Below are 19155 nucleotides of genomic sequence, written 5' to 3'. Positions count from 1 at the left end.
GATCGCCGTTTGGAATACAAAGTACACCGGAGAGCAGCTTGACCAACGCTACGAGACGGGAACGCCTTGTCGGGTCCAACATGAGTCAATTACTAGATTCAATACTACGTCCCGTAATTCATCCGTTAGCTTGTCATGAGTTTGGAGAAGCCAGCCATTTCATCAACCTCCCGCCGACTGACACAAGGCGCGGGCCCCGATGACGCCCAACAATGTCTTGTTCAGGCACCAGTCTGGGTAGCATCACGACCCTCCAAAATATCCGCATCGTTTAGCATCGACCCCTCTTGAGCAACGCAGCCCATTTGAATTGACACAGCTTGGTGTGCGTTGCCATGTCATGACATCGCCGCCATTCAACCTTCATAAGGCCCTTGGCCGGGAACGTGGTCCTCGCAGCGAGGGCCACCAAGATTCTTGGGGCAACCGGGGCGACCTGGGCCATTGCACTTGGGGCCGAAACGGCCGCGGGGGCAACCCGGTCCGGGCTTGTCCTCGTCGCAGTAGGGACCGCCACGGCCGGGGGGGCAGCCCTGTCCGGCCTCGTTCTCGTCGCAGTGGGGACCGCCACGACCCGGAGGGCAACCACCATCACCGTCCTGGAAGTCCTTGCAGCGGGGCCCGCCGCGACCGTGGGGGCAGCCGGGGCCGCCTCGGCCACTGCACTTGGGGCCGAAGCCGCCGTTGGGGCAACCTCGCTCGTTCTGGAAGTCCTTGCAGCGGGGTCCGCCGCGACCGTGGGGGCAGCCGGGGCCGCCTCGGCCACTGCACCTGGGGCCGAAGCCGCCGTTGGGGCAACCTCGCTCGTTCTGGAAGTCCTTGCAGCGGGGCCCGCCGCGACCGTGGGGGCAGCCGGGGCCGCCTCGGCCACTGCACCTGGGGCCGAAGCCGCCGTTGGGGCAACCTCGCTCGTTCTGGAAGTCCTTGCAGCGGGGCCCGCCGCGACCGGGGGGGCAGCCGGGACCGCCTCTGCCGCTGCAGGTGGGGCCGAAGCCGCCGTTGGGACAGCCGAGCTCGGGCTCGAAGTCCTTGCAGCGGGGCCCGCCGCGACCGGGGGGGCAGCCGGGACCGCCTCTGCCGCTACAAGTGGGGCCGTAGCCGCCGTTGGGGCAACCTTGTCGGGGCCGGTTTCGCTCACAGTTGGGCCCCCCCTTGTTCTCGGGGCAGCCAGGGCCTCCGAGGCCGTCGCAGGTGGGGCCGAAGCCGCCGTTGGGGCAGCCTCGTCGGGGCCGATTCCTGTCGCATCTGGGCCCTCCCTTGTCCCTGGGACACCCGGGACCGCCCCTGCCGTCGCAAGTAGGACCGAAGCCGCCGTTCGGGCATCCGCGTCTGGGGGGCTTGGGCACAGGCGTGCAGAAGAGTTCGGGGTGTAAGCTCTGGCAGATGAAGCAGGTGGCCGCTTGCCCCTGGGCGGGCTGCTGGGTCTCCCCCAAGTCACGCTTGCAGGGTCCCGTGGGGCCACAGATGCCCAGTTTCGCCTTCGCTGCGCAGATGAAGGTGGACTCGGCCTCGGACATGGCGGAAAGCTGCTCAGCCGTCACGGAATGGTGGGCGAGCTCGTTGGAATCGGAGGCAATAACGCCCGCCCCGAAGGCGAGGGCAAAAGCCAGAGCCTGAACCTTCATCTTTTTGACGAGAGGGGGGGTCTGGATATGAGGTGATGCTGTAAGTACTGGTGGGTGATGAGGGACTGATGAGCCAAACCCAAACAGAATTGGGGCGAGCCCGCGAAATTTATATTTTCCCGATTTGTCGAGTTATAGGAGCTACCGGAGCCGCTTCGCCGCCCCTGCCATGCCGTACGGTGCCGGGAGAAAAATGTCCTCAATTCTCACCAGGAATCTGGAGTCTGAGTCTTCTAGGAGATACAAAGTCAGCGCAGCAAGGACCCTTCGCCCGATCGCCCGCAAGTGCGTCTCCAATTTTCAGTTCCGGAGTATACGCTCTCACCGGAGCCAATTTGTCCAAATACCAACTCACGCCAAGGTTTCACCTCCATTGTGCTGGCTCTCGTCGCTGGCTCGCAGATCGCTCACTCAACCGGAGGAATCCCCTGGAACACATTTGGGATCTCCAGAATTTTAGTCTGAGACGAGTCTTAAACCCCTCTCTGTTTTCTTCACCCCGGCGAACAAACCTGAGCTGGGTCCCCGGGAACTACTTCCTTTGAGCTCTACAGACCGCGACAGCGAGGAATTTTCTCCTGGAATTGCCACAAGCCCGCCGTAATAGGGCGGCTGGGCTCGAGCGTTTCCCTCCCGCCGAGGACCTGACTATAAAGCGCAACTCCGCTGCTCCTGGACTACGTATCGAGCATCCTCGCAAAGTCAGCCATCCAACCCATTCCCAGCTCCAATCACCCACCTAGACAACTTTCTTCCCTACACTCGATACTCTACCCAATTCTTCAAAATGAAGACCTCCGCTGTCCTCGCTGTTGTTTTCGCCGCGGTGGCCTACGCCAAGGTCGAGTACGCCTAGTATGCCGAAGCCGAGGAGCTCGACTTTGGTCGCCTCCTGTCCCAGCTCGGCCCCGTCGTCAAGACGGCCAAGTGCGCGATACCGTGCGTTTCCAGGAGCGCCAACAAGATCAAGCCCAAGGACCAGGGGCTGGTTGATGCTGCCTGCGAGAACCTCGGCAAGATCGAGGAGGGCGCGGAGAGCTGCCTGAAGAAGTGCGGGATCTCCAAGCCCCAGCAGCGTAAGAACGCCAGCGCTAAAACCCCAACCAAATGAGTGAATTTGCTGTTCAAGAATCTTCCTCGCTGACTGGTGTTGAACGCGAACAGATCAAGCACTCGGTTTGATCAAGAAGGTCTGCGACACGCGCGAGAAGTAAGGGATTGGTCGGTAGCCTTGCAGAATGGGACCCCCTCACTTCACGAATAGCCTCTTGATACGACTTATGGGCCTAGATATCACGACATCTCAGCAATTTGGTTGTTAGCATCGCCCGCCTGAGATGTCCTCCGAGCCTCACTGGCTTCAGACTGTAATATATTGCTTTTTGAACGTGAAGATGTGCTCGAAACCCCTGTAAAAGCATTCTGTGACTACTTGTTCGGAAATCGCTGACGCCTGATCATCAATTCCTTCCCATCTGCCGCCTAGTTGGAAAAGCGTTTCTCGTGGTTAGACGCATGCCGGTCATCTCGTGTCTGTCTGGGGACCACCGTTTGCCGCCTGATTCTTATTCAGTTCCAGCCGCTTTGGGGAGAATGATGAAAGACCGTCGGCGCCCAGTAAAATAGGGCATAAGCCAATGTTGTGGTACCACCATGTATCACCGTCAAGTCTCTGATTCCTTTCACTACCGTCCTTGGCCTCTCCATCTTGAAGGGGTTCACTTGCGCTGATGATGGTCGCGCGGACGTGAACCCATCAAGCCCCGGGTTTATTCCCGTTCGACGCCGATAACAAGCCAGACCTTTCACTCACTATTCACAGTCCCCACAGTCCAAGGTTATGACTGGCCCCCCTTACGAGCTCACTTGCCCTTTTCTATTAAGTGTTGCCTTGCATGCGCTACAGGGGGCTCGAGATCCAGAGATGTGGTGCACTTTTGTCCCCACACCGTAGTGCAGGATCTACTTCTGAGACATGTGCTGCAAGCTAGGCTTCAATCCCCTTCAAGAAGGTCTGAGGCCCACGATAGGTCAGAACCAAATGCAGAGTCGAATACAGGCGAAGAAACGGAGGTGCTTTCAGGAACGCAGGTGACATTCGTTGATAAACCTAAAAGTGCCTCGGATTCAGACTCGATATGGCTTGAACCTATGTCAAGGCACTGTCGCTGGAATGCATCAGGCACATGGCCAGCTACCTGTCAGTTTTCAAGTCTGTGCCAACGGCCATTCCAGCCACCGCTACGGAGCTTTTCTTAAACTCCAATATTGTCCTGCGCGTAGAGGAATATCTGTCAGCAAACTTTGGGACATAAAATACAACCATATCTGTGTCACACGAGATGGTGACTTTCCATGGGCATAAAGAATCAACGTGCAGCATCAACACAACGTCCGACACACACCTCAGCGAGATGAGCGCAATTGAACATGAATCACGAAATGCACGAATATCCTCAGGCGCAACAGTCTCAATCCGTTATTGAAATAAAGAGGCGTGAAAAGTGACAGCTCAACGTGCTCCGACTTCTTGCAGGGGGTAGGCCACGGCCATGAACGTCTAGTGTTTCATACTGCCGGAGTCTAACCTACCATCTTCGTCGGAAGTAGAATGCCGTCTAGGATGACGCGGCCCTTTGCGCTCCCTTGCCCATCTGTCCGTCCCGAGCGTTGGATTGCATTCGTACATGTATGGGTTGATTCTCTCTATAATACTTCGTACACTCCCGAGATAAGGGGTTAAAAAGTCCCCCCATCATGCATAAGCGCCCTGGTTAAGAACAGGAACCTGAGCTTGCTGATGGGCTTGAAGCTGGATATATGTTCTGCTACATGGTTGATGGTTGCCATTCATGAAGCCCAGTGGCCAATGTTTGCCATGTGTCAATTTACTGTGAGGGAACGATCATGTGACTTTCATACTTTATGAAATGTCTCACTTTGATTCATGTAAATAGCGAAAGTCAGAGTCTTCCTTAGGAACCTCCTTCTCTCTTCGTAGACAATCACTTTACCCAAGTCGCACCCGACCTTGTTCGTGCACTTGTACCGTCACATATTGTCTACCAACTACCCTCCTCAACAGATCACCGTCCGCGACGTGACTATTGATTTCGATAGTTCTAAACCGCACTTGTCGCTTTCAAACCTCACCAAAACACCCTGCAACCAAATTCTCACCTAAACCACCACACCGTCAACAACCCAATGGCTACCGCTGCCCCACACCCGTCGATCGAGTGCCCCTGTCCTCCTCAACGCCAGCAATACCAATGAAACGTTCCGAAATGCCTTTGTTGCTAACCCAGCCGGTCTCATGAAAGAAGTCTTCCTCGTATGCAATGCCGCATACAGTATGCAAGCGGTAATCGATTCACTACGTGCCTCGACCACGACGACAATAAGGGACATGGAGGACCTCCAAACCCGCCTAGAAAACACGCTCATTTCTAAAAGTGATGGAGACGCAACGATCGCCCGTCTTATGGCAGAAAATGAAGCATACCTAAAGATCATTCAGTCAAAGGAGCTTCACACCGCACACCAGAACACCCTGATCCTGAGGCCTTCACCGGAGAGGACCCCACGCTTCTGCCGAATTTCCTCCAGCACCTCGAGTTGAAGCTCGAAATGAATAAAGATTGGTGGAACTCGGAACCTCAACGTATGGGATATGTCGTCTCATGCCTTAAAGGCAAAGCACATGACCAAGTCCGCTACAACATTAAAGATGGGGTGGTTCTCTTCGACGATGTCAATGCCATAAAAAGCACCCTTCAGTCAGCCTTCGGGGATATTGACGCTAAAGCTACCGCCCAACTCAAAATCTTTGACATGAAACAAGGCCATAGATCCCTTACGACATTCCTCCCGAATGGTATGCCGTCGCCAAGCTCACCGAGTGGGATAGTGGGGCGCTCATTGCTCACCTCCGACGTGCCCTCCACGACAACGTTATCTGGAGACTTTCTCTCACTAAGGGCAAAGATACACCTACCGAACTTAGTCAATTTATGGACCTTGTCCGTATCTGCGATAACGAATGCCGTCAAGTCAATGCCAATTACTTCAAGAAAACACCGACAACTCAGCAAGTCACAAAGCAACCTTACAACCTCCACCACGCCACAATCGACGACCTCTAACGGCGGGGATTCAATGGATTTGAGCGTCATCACCTGGGGGCCAAAGATGTCGCCTCTGGTCGTAGACCCCAAACGGAAGCAGAGAGCGGCACGCAGAGCCTATTGCACAACGCATGGACTCTGCCATTGGTGCAGCTCGGGCAAACATCGTTCCCTCAATTGCGACACCGCACCATGGAGGACGGAAAGTGTAGTCTCCGACGGAAGTCGCCGCAGGAGACGCAAGAAAAGGGCGATCTACTGCTCTCTTCTCTGGACACCAACCAAGCTCATTTGCTACTGCCTTGTAACCTAATCGAAGACAATTCCACCCGATTAAAACCGAAGCAATGCTTGACTCAGGTGCCACCGGAAAGGGGTTTATAGACGAATCCTTCGCGCACACCAACAAACTCACGCTTTATGAATTACGAAACCGTCGCCGGCTGAACGTAGTCGATGGAAGACCCTCCTCGGCTGGCGACATCACTCATGTGGTGAAGCTCAACATGGACATCAAGGGACACAAGGAGAAGATGCTTTTTTACGTAACGAAGCTTGGGAAGTATAATGTCATACTTGGAAAACCCTGGCTAACAGATCACAACCCAATCGTCAATTGGAGCACGAATGTGGTCACTTTCAACTCTGATCACTGCCGCAAATACTGCATGGAGAAAGGACAATACCAACTGCCTGTTTCTGGAGCTCCCTCTTTGTCAAGTTCTGCAACCACGACTATACTGCCACGCCCATCAATCCCCCGAAGAGTCGGCGCAGCCGCATTCCACATGCTGACCAAAACCGCGACGTCGACGTATTCTCATTATCACTGTATGAGATCGACAAAAGGCTGGCTGAACTTGGGGTCATCACAGAAGCCTCCACCTTCGTAGAACCTAAAACACGCCGACGGGTCCGATTCGACTCTGCACTCACAGACATGGACAAGATGAACCGAGAGCTCCAGCTACAGGACGGAATCACCTCCCTTAACCCCAAGGACCAACAAACACAGGAACTCTGAGCTTCCCGGAAAATAGCAGCCGATATGTACCTTTCAGGGCATCACTCGAAGACATTCACAAAGCCCTCGAACCCAAGACTTTGATCGATCCTGCAACAAAAGTACCACAACACTACCATGAATTCTTGAAGGCATTCGACCAATCAGAGGCGGATAAACTCCCCCCACACCGAGACTGCGACCACGAAATTGAACTTCAACCTGGAACGACTCCACCACATGGACCTCTGTACGGGATGTCCCAAGACGAACTTCTCGTCCTCCGGAAATTCCTTCAGGAAAACCTTGACAAGGGTTTTATACGCGCTAGCACCTCACCGGCGGCCTCGCCGGTGTTATTTGCAAAGAAGCCAGGAGGGGCCTTCGTTTTTGCGTGGACTACCGAGCTCTTAACGCGATAACCATCAAGAACCGCTACCCGCTACCGTTAATCCAGGAGACACTTTCTCAGCTAAGCCAAGCCAAGTATTTCACCAAACTCGATGTCGTCGCAGCGTTCAATCGAATACGCATCAAGGAGGGTCAGGAGTGGATGACGGCGTTCAACACAAGATATGGTCTCTTCGAGAGCATGGTGATGCCTTTGGACTATCAAACGCCCCAGCTACCTTTCAAGCTCGAATCAACGAAGTCTTACGCCCATTCCTTGATAGATATTGCACAGCCTACATCGACGACATTCTCATCTACTCAGACGACCTCGCCACCCACAGACTCCACGTCAAATCAGTACTTCAAGCACTTGAAGCCGCAGGCCTACAACTTGACGTCAAGAAATGCGAATTTGAGACTACTGAAGTTAAATATCTGGGCATGATCATCTCAACCACTGGAGTACGGATGGACCCAGAGAAAGTCGACTGTCTCATCAACTGGGAGGCCCCTATCAACGTCAAAGATGTTCAAGCCTTCTTAGGATTCTCGAATTTCTACAGACGGTTCATCAAGGGATTTTCACGCATCGTACGACCACTTGTTGCCCTGACACGGAAACTAGTCAAATGGAACTGGACTTCATCGTGCCAAGAAGCATTCGATATGCTCAAAAATAGCTTCACTTCAGCGCCAATCCTCAGACACTTCGACCCCGCAAGAGAAGTGTTTGTCGAATGCGACGCATCCGATTTTGTCTCTTCGGGCATCCTCTCCCAGGAAGATGATCAAGGAGTGCTACACCCAGTGGCTTTCATGTCCAAGAAGTACGACCCGCTGAGTGCAATTACGAGATCTATGACAAAGAACTTTTGGCTATTGTACGCTGCTTCGAATGCTGGAGACCTGAACTCCAAGGCACGCACCACCAGATTACAGTCATCACTGACCATGCCAACCTTCGATATTTCATGACAACCAAGCAACTTTCAAGACGACAAGTCAGGTGGAGCGAATTCCTATCACAGTTCCAATTCGCTATCAAGTCAGTGCCTGGGAAAGAGAACGGAAAACCTGACTCACTCACACGAAGATCACAAGACTTGCCGAAAGATGAAAATGACGACCGCATCCAGTACCAACAACAGTCGCTGCTTAAGCCTTGCAACGTAGACTCCTCCGTACAAGAACAACTAAAGCTTGACCCCGAGCTCTCAGAACTCTTTGCCAATCTCTCCTGGGAACAAGAAATTGCACTATGTCCCGCCATTCTTGACGAAATTCAGCCAGAACCAATCAACCACAGAATCACAAGACTTCTAGACAAGGGCTATGAGGAGGACGAATGGTGGATGAAAATCAGGGACGAGATGCTCAAACCCCATGGCACTCCTCACTCGAAGGAAGTTTCTCTATCGGAATGCATGATAAACGAAGGCCGATTATATTTCCGAGAGAGGCTATACGTACCCGCAGGCGAACTACGGACCCTTCTCACTCAACTCGCCCACGACAGCGTCGAATCAGGCCACCCGGAAAAACAAGCTATACGAACTCATTTCACGCTCTTATTGGTGGCCAAGGCTTAGCGCCGATACGAAACAATTCACACGCAATTGCCACGGATGCCTGAGGAACAAGACCTCCCGGTTACGGTACCAGGGGACGTTGAAACCGCTCCCAGTTCCTTGCAAAGATGGAGGGACTTGTCCGTTGACTTCATTGGCCCAATTCAGCGCACAGCTCGTGGATTCAACGCAATCATGGTGGTAGTCGATAGGCTGTCAAAGGACAGACATTTCACGCCTTGCAAGACCGACATGAAAGCACATGACTTGGCAACGCTCTTCGTACGAGATGTCTGGAAACTCCATGGACTACCGGATTCAATCGTATCTGATAGAGGACCACTGTTTGTCTCGGAATTCTGGAAAGCGGTTTGCCACCGCCTACAGATCAATATCAGCCTCTCCACAGCATATCACCCCGAAACTGACGGCCAGACGGAAAACGCTAACTCATTTCTCGAACAATACCTTCGCCAGTATGTTAGCTTTGCTCAGGACGACTGGGACGAGTGGCTCCCATTGGCCGAATTCGCAGCCCGTAACGTTGTTAGCGATTCAACGGGAATGTCTCCATTTTTTGCGAACACAGGCTACCACCCCCGAATGAGCTTTGGTCCCCCTCGCGCAATACCACTCGCGGCATCCAAAGACCTGGCAGAACGCTGCAACGAGGGGAACGAATTTGTCGCCAAGATGCAAGAAATCACTGATCTACTTCGGACAAACCTGCTCTCAGCTCAAGCCTCACAAGAACAGTTCGCCAACGCAAATAGATCACCGGCGCCAGCGTACCGAGTTGGAGACATGGTGCTACTTAGCACACGCAACATCGATTCGACCAGACCCATCCCCAAACTAGATCATAAGTTCATTGGCCCTTTTCGAATCGAGCGCGTGCTCAACCTCACTCCTACCAACTGAAGTTGCCACATGAATTAGACTCAATTCACAATTCATTCCACGCCAACCTCCTACGACCGTCACCAAACGACCCGCTCCCGGCCAATACAACACACCGCCCCCACCAATAACGCTAGATGCAAAGGGGAGAAACTCTGGGCGATTGAAGCAATACTGGACTCGAAACGCACAAAACAGAAAGGCTTCCAGTACCATATACTATGGAGAGGCTTCGACCTTGAGCAGGCAACATGGGAACCACTACAGAACGTCGTCAACGCTCACATCGCCATCAGAGACTTCGAGAAGCACAGCAAAACAAACCCAGACCCACGAAACAAGAAGTGCAAAATGCTCGCCTACAGGCTCAGCAAGACGTGGAAGAATCAGAAGCGATGGAGTAAGGAGGCCCATGTGTGAGGGAACGATCATGTGACTTTCATACTTTATGAAATGTCTCACTTTGATTCATGTAAATAGCGAAAGTCAGAGTCTTCCTTAGGAACCTCCTTCTCTCTTCGTAGACAATCACTTTACCCAAGTCGCACCCGACCTTGTTCGTGCACTTGTACCGTCACATTTACATGGCAAACCTGCTTTATCGGAGCCTATACCTGGGAGGCAATAACGCATTCTCTAACGACCAAATTGTAGTCACTGTTTTGCCGCTCTAACTGTACTGCAACGAGGCCCATTTAAAGGTATCACGCGGTTGGAACAATCTAGTCTTGGTGTCCCAAATGCTGCATCTGCTCCACGCAGCATCAAAGGACCCTGGAGTGGCTTGCTCGGGCAGCCAACTGACAAGGGGTAAGCAACAGTCACAAGCCATCGTCCCTTGACCCATTTGATTTTGTACAACCTTCAATTCCGGCAGGCTTATCCGTGAATCGACAAGAGTGTCCAGCTATTGTTCCTCTGGCTCGACGTCCACAAGTTAGCTGAGAAAGGGGCAAGAATGCTAAACCGATGATATGTGCAAATAGTTAAAGAACCCCATGAGCCCCCTTTATATCTTGCCTCGGTCCTTGCTGCGATGCACTTCTTCCCCCGAACACCCTCCCGGTTCATCCAGTCCCTTCTGTCGTTCTATTTATCGACAAAAAGGATTCATCAACAGACGGTGACACCGCTGCCCTGATTCTTGAGCTGCAGGTACAGGATTTGGCAAGCTTGATCAAGGAGAAGCATGGCGAAGGAAGCGCACCAGACGCCGAGCTTGGCGCCGAGCTTCACAAAGCTGAGCTAGAAGCTACGTCCTGCCTTATGCGCGATCGAGCGATAAGTCGAAGTCTTGCCCGCGCTGTCTTTTTAGATGGCGATATCCTCGCAGCTAATGCCAATGTGGAATAGCAAGCGCAGCACGATTGAGAGCAGACATTATCATGGGACACTCTAAGAGAGACTCGATCTAGCTGCGAGCCTATGGCGATGATTTATTATTAGCTTATGTGCCTGTATATGGATAAAGACGTATGTTCCAAAGCTAGCGAATCTTCTTATCAAGCCGCAAAGCGCACAGCCCTTGTCTATCGATCGCGTCGTTGCGAAACTTACCACATAGATGTTCCTTTCTTCGACGTTATCCGATGTCCCTACTTATACGAGTATTGCCGAGACTACATTGCAGATAATTTCGGCTTATTTGGGCGATGAATCTTTGTTTCCTCCACAGCACCAACCGATTCCCCTAGGTCCGAACCAGATCTTTCTACTTCCGAAACTAAAAGGCGAACATCGGGGGAAGGCGATTGAATACAAGACGCCTCTTAGGAGATGTTGTCATAAACAACGTCCTCGATATTCGTGCCACTTGCATCCATCCACAACGACGTTGCGACTTTCGTTCAGTGCAAAAGCGAGACTAACACCATCTTTCAAGGTCATCTCCTCAACCGGAATGGCCCAGGGATAAGGCTAAACTGGAGACTCATGGTCAACGGCATCTACGGACAGAACAGTATGAGTGAGGTGCGAATGTCCTGGGGAAAACGGTGAGTGAATTTTGGCCAAGGGATTCAGAAAACCAAACACATCATCATACTTCGGCCTTTCTCAGTCGATCCAGCATCCCGTGGGCCCAGGTCAACCGGTGATGACCGACCGGGAAGCAGTGAGCTCGGTCAGTGTCGAGGCGCTCCAGGACTGGGCCGGGGAATCGTCGAGGCATATCATAGTGCAGCGTGTCCTCCATAAAGAGCAGATACAGCGCTAAGAGGACCGGAAAAGTATTGTTTCGCCTCGCTAAGCTTCTTAGGCCAGCATGTAAGCTAGGAACCTTGCCCATCAATGCGATACCACTTGAGCGACCTCGTTATGTGGTCCGATTCTGCTTTGAGCCACTTGGCCAGCGACTTGGATCACTGATGGTCATGCCCCATTGGTGGTAGACTGTAACCAGAAATCCTCGGGGAGTGTGTTGAAATGGCCTCGTAGCAAAAGGTGCCAGGACATGTAGCAACCAAGGAAGCTTTCCATTCGGTACTGATATAGTCCAAAAAGGGCTGATAGGGGGTGGACGGTAGTTTGCCGGGGTGCATTTCGTCGGAGAAATCGGGCTTTGCGAGCATTATATATACGTGCGAGGATGGCAAGAATAGCCTTCATCCTGTTAGAGGGCCTTCACTTGGGCGTTGCATATGAAGTATCAGCTGTGTTATTGCGTAGCGTGCTCCTTCTCTTGCACGTGTCAGGAAAGGTTCTCCTTCTGGAACGATGGGCACGAGATGAGCGCAGGATTCTTGGTTCGAGTCCTCTGTGTGATCTGCCCTTTTTTATAGAGATAATCTCGTAATAACACAGTGACCCTTTATGACTATAGAAGATAGTAGCGGCTGCCCGAGGGCAACTGCGAAAATGGGAAGGGTGCGACTTTTGCTAAGGATTACTATTACCACTATAACTCAACCTCCTCTCGGAAACACCCCCTATCTATAACGTAGCTCAGTACATGTCCACCTGATATCTGATGTTCCAGTTGCAAAGGCTGCGTTCTTGAGGCAGTCTGGTGACCGGCTTCGCAGCACATGTTGCAATAATCACCACGGTCGCCTAGACTCCTGTTTCAAACTTTGGAGAGTTGTGGAGAAAGAAGTCGACACTCTTCAAGTTTGTCCATGGCACCGTAGAAACGAGTTAAGGTTGATTGGTGCGGGAGGGAGCAGGCAAAAAGAAGACTCTTTTCGGTAAGTGGGATGGAGGAAGGCCCAGGCTAACTATATGCGATTCTTGACCATTCTGCCCGCGAGTCAGGCGAGTGAAGCACTCCATGCCCAGGCTAATTCTTGTACAGGTTGACCCGGCTCACATATACAACCTGCTAGGATACCATGGATTTCAGGTTGGAGCGCAAAAAGTCGACGGCATTAACTCGCAGCCACCGCCCGGCAAGGGCCGTCAAGGGGGAGGGGGTTTTGACTGGCAACGAAGTCCATCGAGGCGTTCATGGACATTGTCAACGAGATGTTTCAGGGCCAAGAGCAACGGCTGAGCGGGGTCTACGTGACGCCCAGCAGCCACGGGGAGGCCTGGAATCTCCCCGACTGGTTCCGAAGTGAGGAGCCGACGGGCCCGTTTTTCGGTCAAAAAGCGGAAGCCCGACGCACATGCGCTGCTGGTGGGAAACATGGCATCGGATTGCGCAGGATGTATACCAGAGAGAAGTGCTTGTCCCTCGTGCCGGCGACCGACGACGCGAATGGCGCCTGAATGTCGCTGGTTGCGATTGATGACTGTCCAAGGGTCTTTGCCCCCTTGTTGGCTCTGTCGCCGGGCCTGTGTGTGTGTGTGTGTGAGATAGAGAGAGAGAGAGAGAGAGAGAGAGAGAGAGAGAGAGAGAGAGAGAGAGCACAATTTGTCCAGTGGATATGCCGTGATGCAGTGGGTACGACGTGAGAGAGGAAGCGCTTCTGGCTCCGACCATAATTACACGGCGGTGCTTGACTGAGTGTGCAGATCATCTGCGCCGCTGCGGCATGGGTTTTGGTGTTTACGACTTTGCCTCGTACGGATCAATGATTGACGAGCACATGCCCGGAATACCCACGTCACTTTATACAGTAACCCTCAGGCTCTCTCGGCGGCGGTGAGTTTTCTCGGGCCCGTCCCATGCAGGGCAAAACATGACGTTGACCGGCGTCGACGAATGAAAATAGGGATTTAAAGTGCAGCGGATATAATATACAGTACATGAGAATTAAACAAGGAGCAGTCTACTAACAACTGTAGAGGTCAAGGTAGGTAATTGATTATCGGCTAGTCCCAGCTCGACGACAACGACACGTCAGAAAGCCCACATGTACGGCGCAACATCATCTTTGCTGGTCATGCAAGCCGTTGCGCATCAGGCTTCATCCAGTGACCAAGCCGTGTCCAGCGCCACCGTGCCTCTCCCCTTTTTGTGTGCAAACAGCAGTAGGTACCTACTAACTTTCCATACTCGTTGTAAAAAATGTATCCGTAGCATACCAAGTAGATGCCCAAGTACCCACCTACCTAGGTACCTAGGTACCTACCCGTAAAGTACAGCACCCAAGGTACCTACCTACCTAGTCGACGATAAATGATAAGGTGGTAACAGGCATGAGCTGAGTGAGTGGGTGGGACAACAAGCCCACGCGCGCCTACATTAGTCGTCACCGCGTAAAGTGCCGCGACGCAGCGCCCGCCCGCCAAGTTTTTCTTTCCATTTTCCTCCTCTTCTTCGCAGTCCCGGTTCGTTGACTTTCTTCTTCTTTGAGCCTCTTTCCCCTTGCCCCCCCCGTTCCTTTTCTCGTCTCGTTCGAATCGCCATCATCCGACCAGAGAGAGGTAAACATGCACGCATAAAGTAGCCGTCACGTACTCTATCCCCTACAACACCAACCGTCGGTACCCGCCCGGTACTTGGCCCCCCGCTGAAAGGTCGCCAGGGCTGGCTGCTTAAATTGCCGTGCCCCGGAAGCCTGCTGATTAAGCCTCGCCCTCGCCCGTCCGCCCAACTCGAGCGTTTGATTACCATCTGAACACCTCGTCTCTCTCCCTTGACCTCACCCTGATCCTCAGCTCCCCCAAATTCCCCAGCCTCTTCTCGCCGCAGGCCTCGAGCCGCCCATCTTCGAAAAGTTTCGTCCCTCTCTCGCCTCGCCGAACCTCGTGCCCCTCCTCCTCTCCTCGCCCACTCAGCCGCCCGCCCGCTCCGCCACCCCCTTCCTCTTCTTCTTCCTTCTCCGCCTCCTCTCCTCTCTCTCCTCGTCCCGCACTGATCGATGATGCTCGCTCAGTCGGTCGCTGCGGGTCCAACTTGATCGCCATTACGAGACGAGGCACTGTCATCATGGGCGAGCCCGCCGGTCACGCGTACGAGTGCCACCCTCTGGCTCTCCTCTCCATCGCCAGAGACGCTCCGCCGCGAGAGGCAGCCTACCGGGCCGACCAGCCCGCTGCCAGCGCCCAAGACGACTTCACGTCCCTCATGGCCGCCTCCATGATGGAGATGCCCGCCCTCCTCAACACCGCATCGAGCCCCGTTTCGCCGGGCCAGTCGAGTCCCCAGCAGGCAAAGCCGTCCCTCTTTGTCCCCCCAGCCCGCCCGAGCAGCACTCCCTTCCCCCATCCCGAGAATCGAAATCCCCACGTCTGCTGCCTGGGTGAATCCGACTTCGACTCCGACGCCGCCGCCGATGATGCCTCGCTTTCGCTCCCCGCCGATGACTCCGTCTCGGGGCTCTCCCAAGCCATCCAGTTCGAGGAGCTGCCCCTCGAGGTGCACGAAGCCATTGTTGACCATCTGTTTGGCTTCTGCATCTCCCCGACCTCCAGCAGCGCGATGAGAATCTCCAGCCTGACAAGGAGCTGGGGCAGCGCCCTCCGCCATTCGCGCCGCCGCGAGCTCGCCAACCTGGCCCTCGTCAACAGCCGCTGGACCTTTTTGATCCAGCAGAGACTCTACCGCCACATCAAGCTCAAGGCAACCGTCGAGTCCGTCGAGGACGCCGTCATGCACTTGGCTTGTCGCCAGCACCTCGCCCGTCATGTCAAGCACGTCGAGGTCTGGTTCCCCGTCTTCCAGCCCATGTACGGCCCCCTCGCCACCTCAAACTCGCTGGCTCTGCCAACCGTCACCACCAGCGGCCTGACCAACGCCACCTACATCTTGCCTGAGAACAACTGCACCCTGGACGAGGTCTTTCGCTTCGTCAGCCTGGTTTTGCCAGAGGCCCAGGTCCTGACCCTCGAGGGCGGCGAGCGACGAAAGGCCCCCAAGGTGCTTCATTCCAATGAGCGTGACCAGGGCCCCGCTGCCACCGGGCCGTCACTCTGCCCCATAGACTCTGTCCGCACCTTGGTTACCAGGGGCCAGTGGAACTTGATGCGGGACCACCAAGACTTTGCTAACGTCTTGCGGGCTCTCCCTAACCTCGAGGAGTGGCAGGGATCCTACAGCAAGCCAAAGTCCAAGAGCTATATTACACTGTCTGAGTACATCCCCTGCCTGCCGGCACACGTCACGAGGCTCGGCATGTGCATGGAAAACGACTACCGTCGAGAGGCCGGTACCCCGCCCTTCTACTACAAGGTGGCCACGAGAACACACATCTGTGCCAGCTTGGGCCAGGTCCTGCCGCGCCTTGAGCACTTTTCCTTTACCGGCCGCGTATGTCACAAGCTTTTCGACCTGGCCTCGCGCCAGAGCGACCCGCTCAACTCGAGACTCAAGTCCATCGACCTGACGGTCAAGAACTGCTGCCCCACGCCGGACAGCAACAGCAACTACCCCGGCTCTGGCTCGGGCATCCACGAAATGGGCTTCATCGAGGCGTTTGAGAAGCTGGTGGTGGCCGCGATTCGGTTTCTGGAGAAGCACAAGGGTCTGCAGTATCTCAGGATTCGCTTCGTAGATCTGGGTATGCCCCCTCGGCTGATCACATGTGTTGCGCGAACTGATTGCTGACGTGGCCCCAGATTCCCTTTTGCCGCCCCTGAACCCGTACTTTCTGCTCCGGCAGCAAAGATGCACCGGAGTCTGGAGCGACCTCATCGTGACGGAAATGGCCCGGGTGCGGCCCGACGTGTCATTCGCGGAGCTAAGTGACAGCTTCGGCAACATCATGTACAGCAAAGAAGGCAGGATGGTCGTTTCGCCCGAGAATCCACGGACGCGCATCTCGTCGCTGAAACTGAGCAACTACCAAGCGCTTGCTAACCGAATGACGATTCAGTAGATGGGGCCAACCGACTGGGGGCGCAGACGGCGACGGGCGAAGCTTGGAAAAACAGACTGAAGACGATCAGGATCGGATATTCAACTGCGGTGGTGCCCGGCACCAGATTGGGACGGGAGCGAAAAAATTAAAGGAGCGGGTGGCGTTTATTGTGATCCCCGGCTATTCTGTTACTCCTCGAACCCCATCACGACACTGTGGGCAGGGGGGAGGACAGCATCGGGGCATGTGAAGGCGGGCGTTCGGGACGCATGGATATAGGCAAGGCCCGGGGTGCGGTGCTTTTGCCAACAATCTGCCCAGGGGTTGATTTTGCCCCGTGTCTGGAATCGTTTACTTTGAACCGACTTTTTTGGGGGACTAGCACGGCGAGACAGATACCCCTCTAATTCAAGTTTGCTGCTGAAGATGGCTCCGAAAGGTGTAGAGTGGATAAATGTCGCATGTTGATGAGACTCGGGGGTCGAGACGTTGAGCCGACAGGGCATATTGACAAAGATGAAGATTCATGGGGCCAGTGCCAATGCATCAAGATTGCTCGCTACTCTACGTGGCCTTTGGCAGTATTCTTCTCAGGCCCCCTACCAGCCCCGTCGCAGATGATGATGCCCAAGATCCAGCAATTGACGAAGAAGAAGGCGAGAGAGGCCAGCCAAAGGCCCGGGAAGAAGGTGCTTTCGCCAAGAAACTCGAGCCGATAACCCTGATGAAGCCAAGCGGCCTGGCCGGCGACCCAGAGGGCGAGGGCGGCGATGCCGAGTGCCGGCCTGCGCAGGAGGGACGAGCCTGGGAGGTAGAGAGGCAGGAAGACCATGTACCAAAGAAAGTACTGCCGAGAAGGTGAGAAGATGGCGGACAAGAAGCACGGCATGGAGACGAGGCGAGGCAAAGCGGGAAGCGGATGATTCAGCGACCGGGGCTTACCTGCGAGGTGCAGACCTTGTTGAAGGTGACAAAGGCAAACGTCTGGGCCATCATGGAGGTGGCGAGGTCCTTTTTGGCGAGGGCCAGGGGGATGAGGACGCAGGAGAGGAGCATCTGGGGGACGAAGGCGAGGGACTCGATGCGCGGCAACGGCGAGGACGAAGGCGTGGCCGAGGTGAGATAGAGGAGGACGTTGTAGGGGGAGAAGTTGTGGCGGTGGTCGCTGCGGGTGACGTGGTGCAGATACGTGTGGAGGAGAAAGGGGGTTCCATATCTGGCGGGAGACACGAGGGTTTGGCAACGTTTCGGTTAGGTCAGGGAATCCAAGCCAAGGTCAAGTAAAGGGTCATGGAGAGGGGGAGACGGAGATGGACGAACATGGAGTACATGAGCAGGTTGAGGCTCATAAAGGTCGCGAAGCTGACTGCCGCGAGACGGATCCTGGCGGGCGAGCAAAATCTGACGAGGGCGGTGGCGGGCGATTGCGGCGCCGTTGCGGGCCTGGAGGGGGAGGAGGAAGGCATGCGCTCGTCGTCCATCCACCAGACAATGGCGGGCGCGTAGATCAAGGGGTAGATTTTAAAGTGGACGGCGAGGCCGAGGACGAAGCCGGCCAGGTCGACGCGCCTCGTCTCGACGGCCCACAGCAGGGCCATGGTCAGAACGCCGAGCAGGCCCTCTGAGCTGCCACGGGTGCTGATGGTGGCCACCATTGGATTCCAGAGCCAGAGTGCGGCAAAGGCGGCGTCATCGTCGTGGGTTTGCGAGTCCCCCGGTCGTCTTTGCCTCCGCCGCCGCAACAGGGCGAGGATAAGGGCGCCGGCGGCAAGATCGGCAGCAGCAAAGACGACCTTGCCAAAGGCGAAGAAGCCAGGGATGGTGGTGGGGGCGAGCAGCCATGCGAGCAGCGGGGTGTAGCGGTACGTGTCGCGGGCGTAGGGGCTCGCCGAGGAGGAGGGGGAGGTCGGTCCTCCGCTACCGCGGACGACGAAGCGGGCGGCGTCGGTGAAGACGAGGTAGTCGACGTCGGTGTACTTGACGGCCGAGTGGGCGTCTTGCCAGGAGCCGTAGACGAGGAGGCCGAGGCGGAGGAGGGCGGCGACGAGGAATAGGGGCGTGGGGCGCAGGAGAGGGCGGAGAAGGGACATGGTTCCTCCTCCTTGCCTCGCCTGGGCTGCTGCTGGCTGTGGTTGATGACGGATTGACGGTGATGATGGCAGACCCGGCGACGGTTTGATGCGATGGAGTCGGGACGATCGTGGTGCTAGCAGAAGAGAGCGCGGCGTTTCATTGCCCCCGTGCAGGCGTGGGAGCTGATGAGAAATGCTGCCTTCTCTCTTCCCCTTGTCCTCTCGGCGCGTGTCGCAGTGAGCTGGTCTTGTCGCCCCTGTCTCTCCTCGAGATGAGGTAAGT

The 19155-nt window shown here is 54.9% G+C and overlaps 4 protein-coding genes across 4 annotated transcripts; 2 read left to right on the top strand and 2 right to left on the bottom strand.

Moving 5' to 3' along the window:
* Window positions 1-356: 356 nt before the first annotated feature.
* HRG_06296 (uncharacterized protein) lies at window positions 357-1625 on the bottom strand (the record flags this gene model as incomplete). The annotated part of the gene is made up of 1 exon (XM_044864767.1): window positions 357-1625. One exon carries the CDS (start codon window positions 1623-1625, stop codon window positions 357-359), a length of 1269 nt encoding a protein of 422 aa, XP_044719707.1.
* Window positions 1626-2412: 787 nt separating this feature from the next.
* On the top strand, window positions 2413-2839 carry HRG_06295 (uncharacterized protein; the record flags this gene model as incomplete). The annotated part of the gene is made up of 3 exons (XM_044864766.1): window positions 2413-2471; window positions 2577-2701; window positions 2790-2839. 3 exons carry the CDS (start codon window positions 2413-2415, stop codon window positions 2837-2839), a joined length of 234 nt encoding a protein of 77 aa, XP_044719706.1.
* Window positions 2840-14930: 12091 nt separating this feature from the next.
* Window positions 14931-16818, top strand: HRG_06294 (uncharacterized protein; the record flags this gene model as incomplete). Its single annotated transcript, XM_044864765.1, has 2 exons — window positions 14931-16500; window positions 16559-16818. The coding sequence occupies 2 exons, from the start codon at window positions 14931-14933 to the stop codon at window positions 16816-16818; spliced, it is 1830 nt and encodes a 609-aa protein (XP_044719705.1).
* Window positions 16819-17359: 541 nt separating this feature from the next.
* Window positions 17360-18890, bottom strand: HRG_06293 (mannosyltransferase (PIG-M) domain-containing protein; the record flags this gene model as incomplete). The annotated part of the gene is made up of 3 exons (XM_044864764.1): window positions 17360-17647; window positions 17743-18016; window positions 18121-18890. The coding sequence occupies 3 exons, from the start codon at window positions 18888-18890 to the stop codon at window positions 17360-17362; spliced, it is 1332 nt and encodes a 443-aa protein (XP_044719704.1).
* Between the last annotated feature and the right edge of the window lie 265 nt (window positions 18891-19155).

This window comes from Hirsutella rhossiliensis (genome assembly GCF_020360975.1).
Source record: "Hirsutella rhossiliensis strain HR02 chromosome Unknown scaffold00006, whole genome shotgun sequence".
NCBI classification, from domain to species: Eukaryota; Fungi; Ascomycota; class Sordariomycetes; order Hypocreales; family Ophiocordycipitaceae; genus Hirsutella; species Hirsutella rhossiliensis.
Note: the sequence above shows the minus strand (reverse complement) of the source record. Positions and strands in the feature narration are given on the sequence as shown.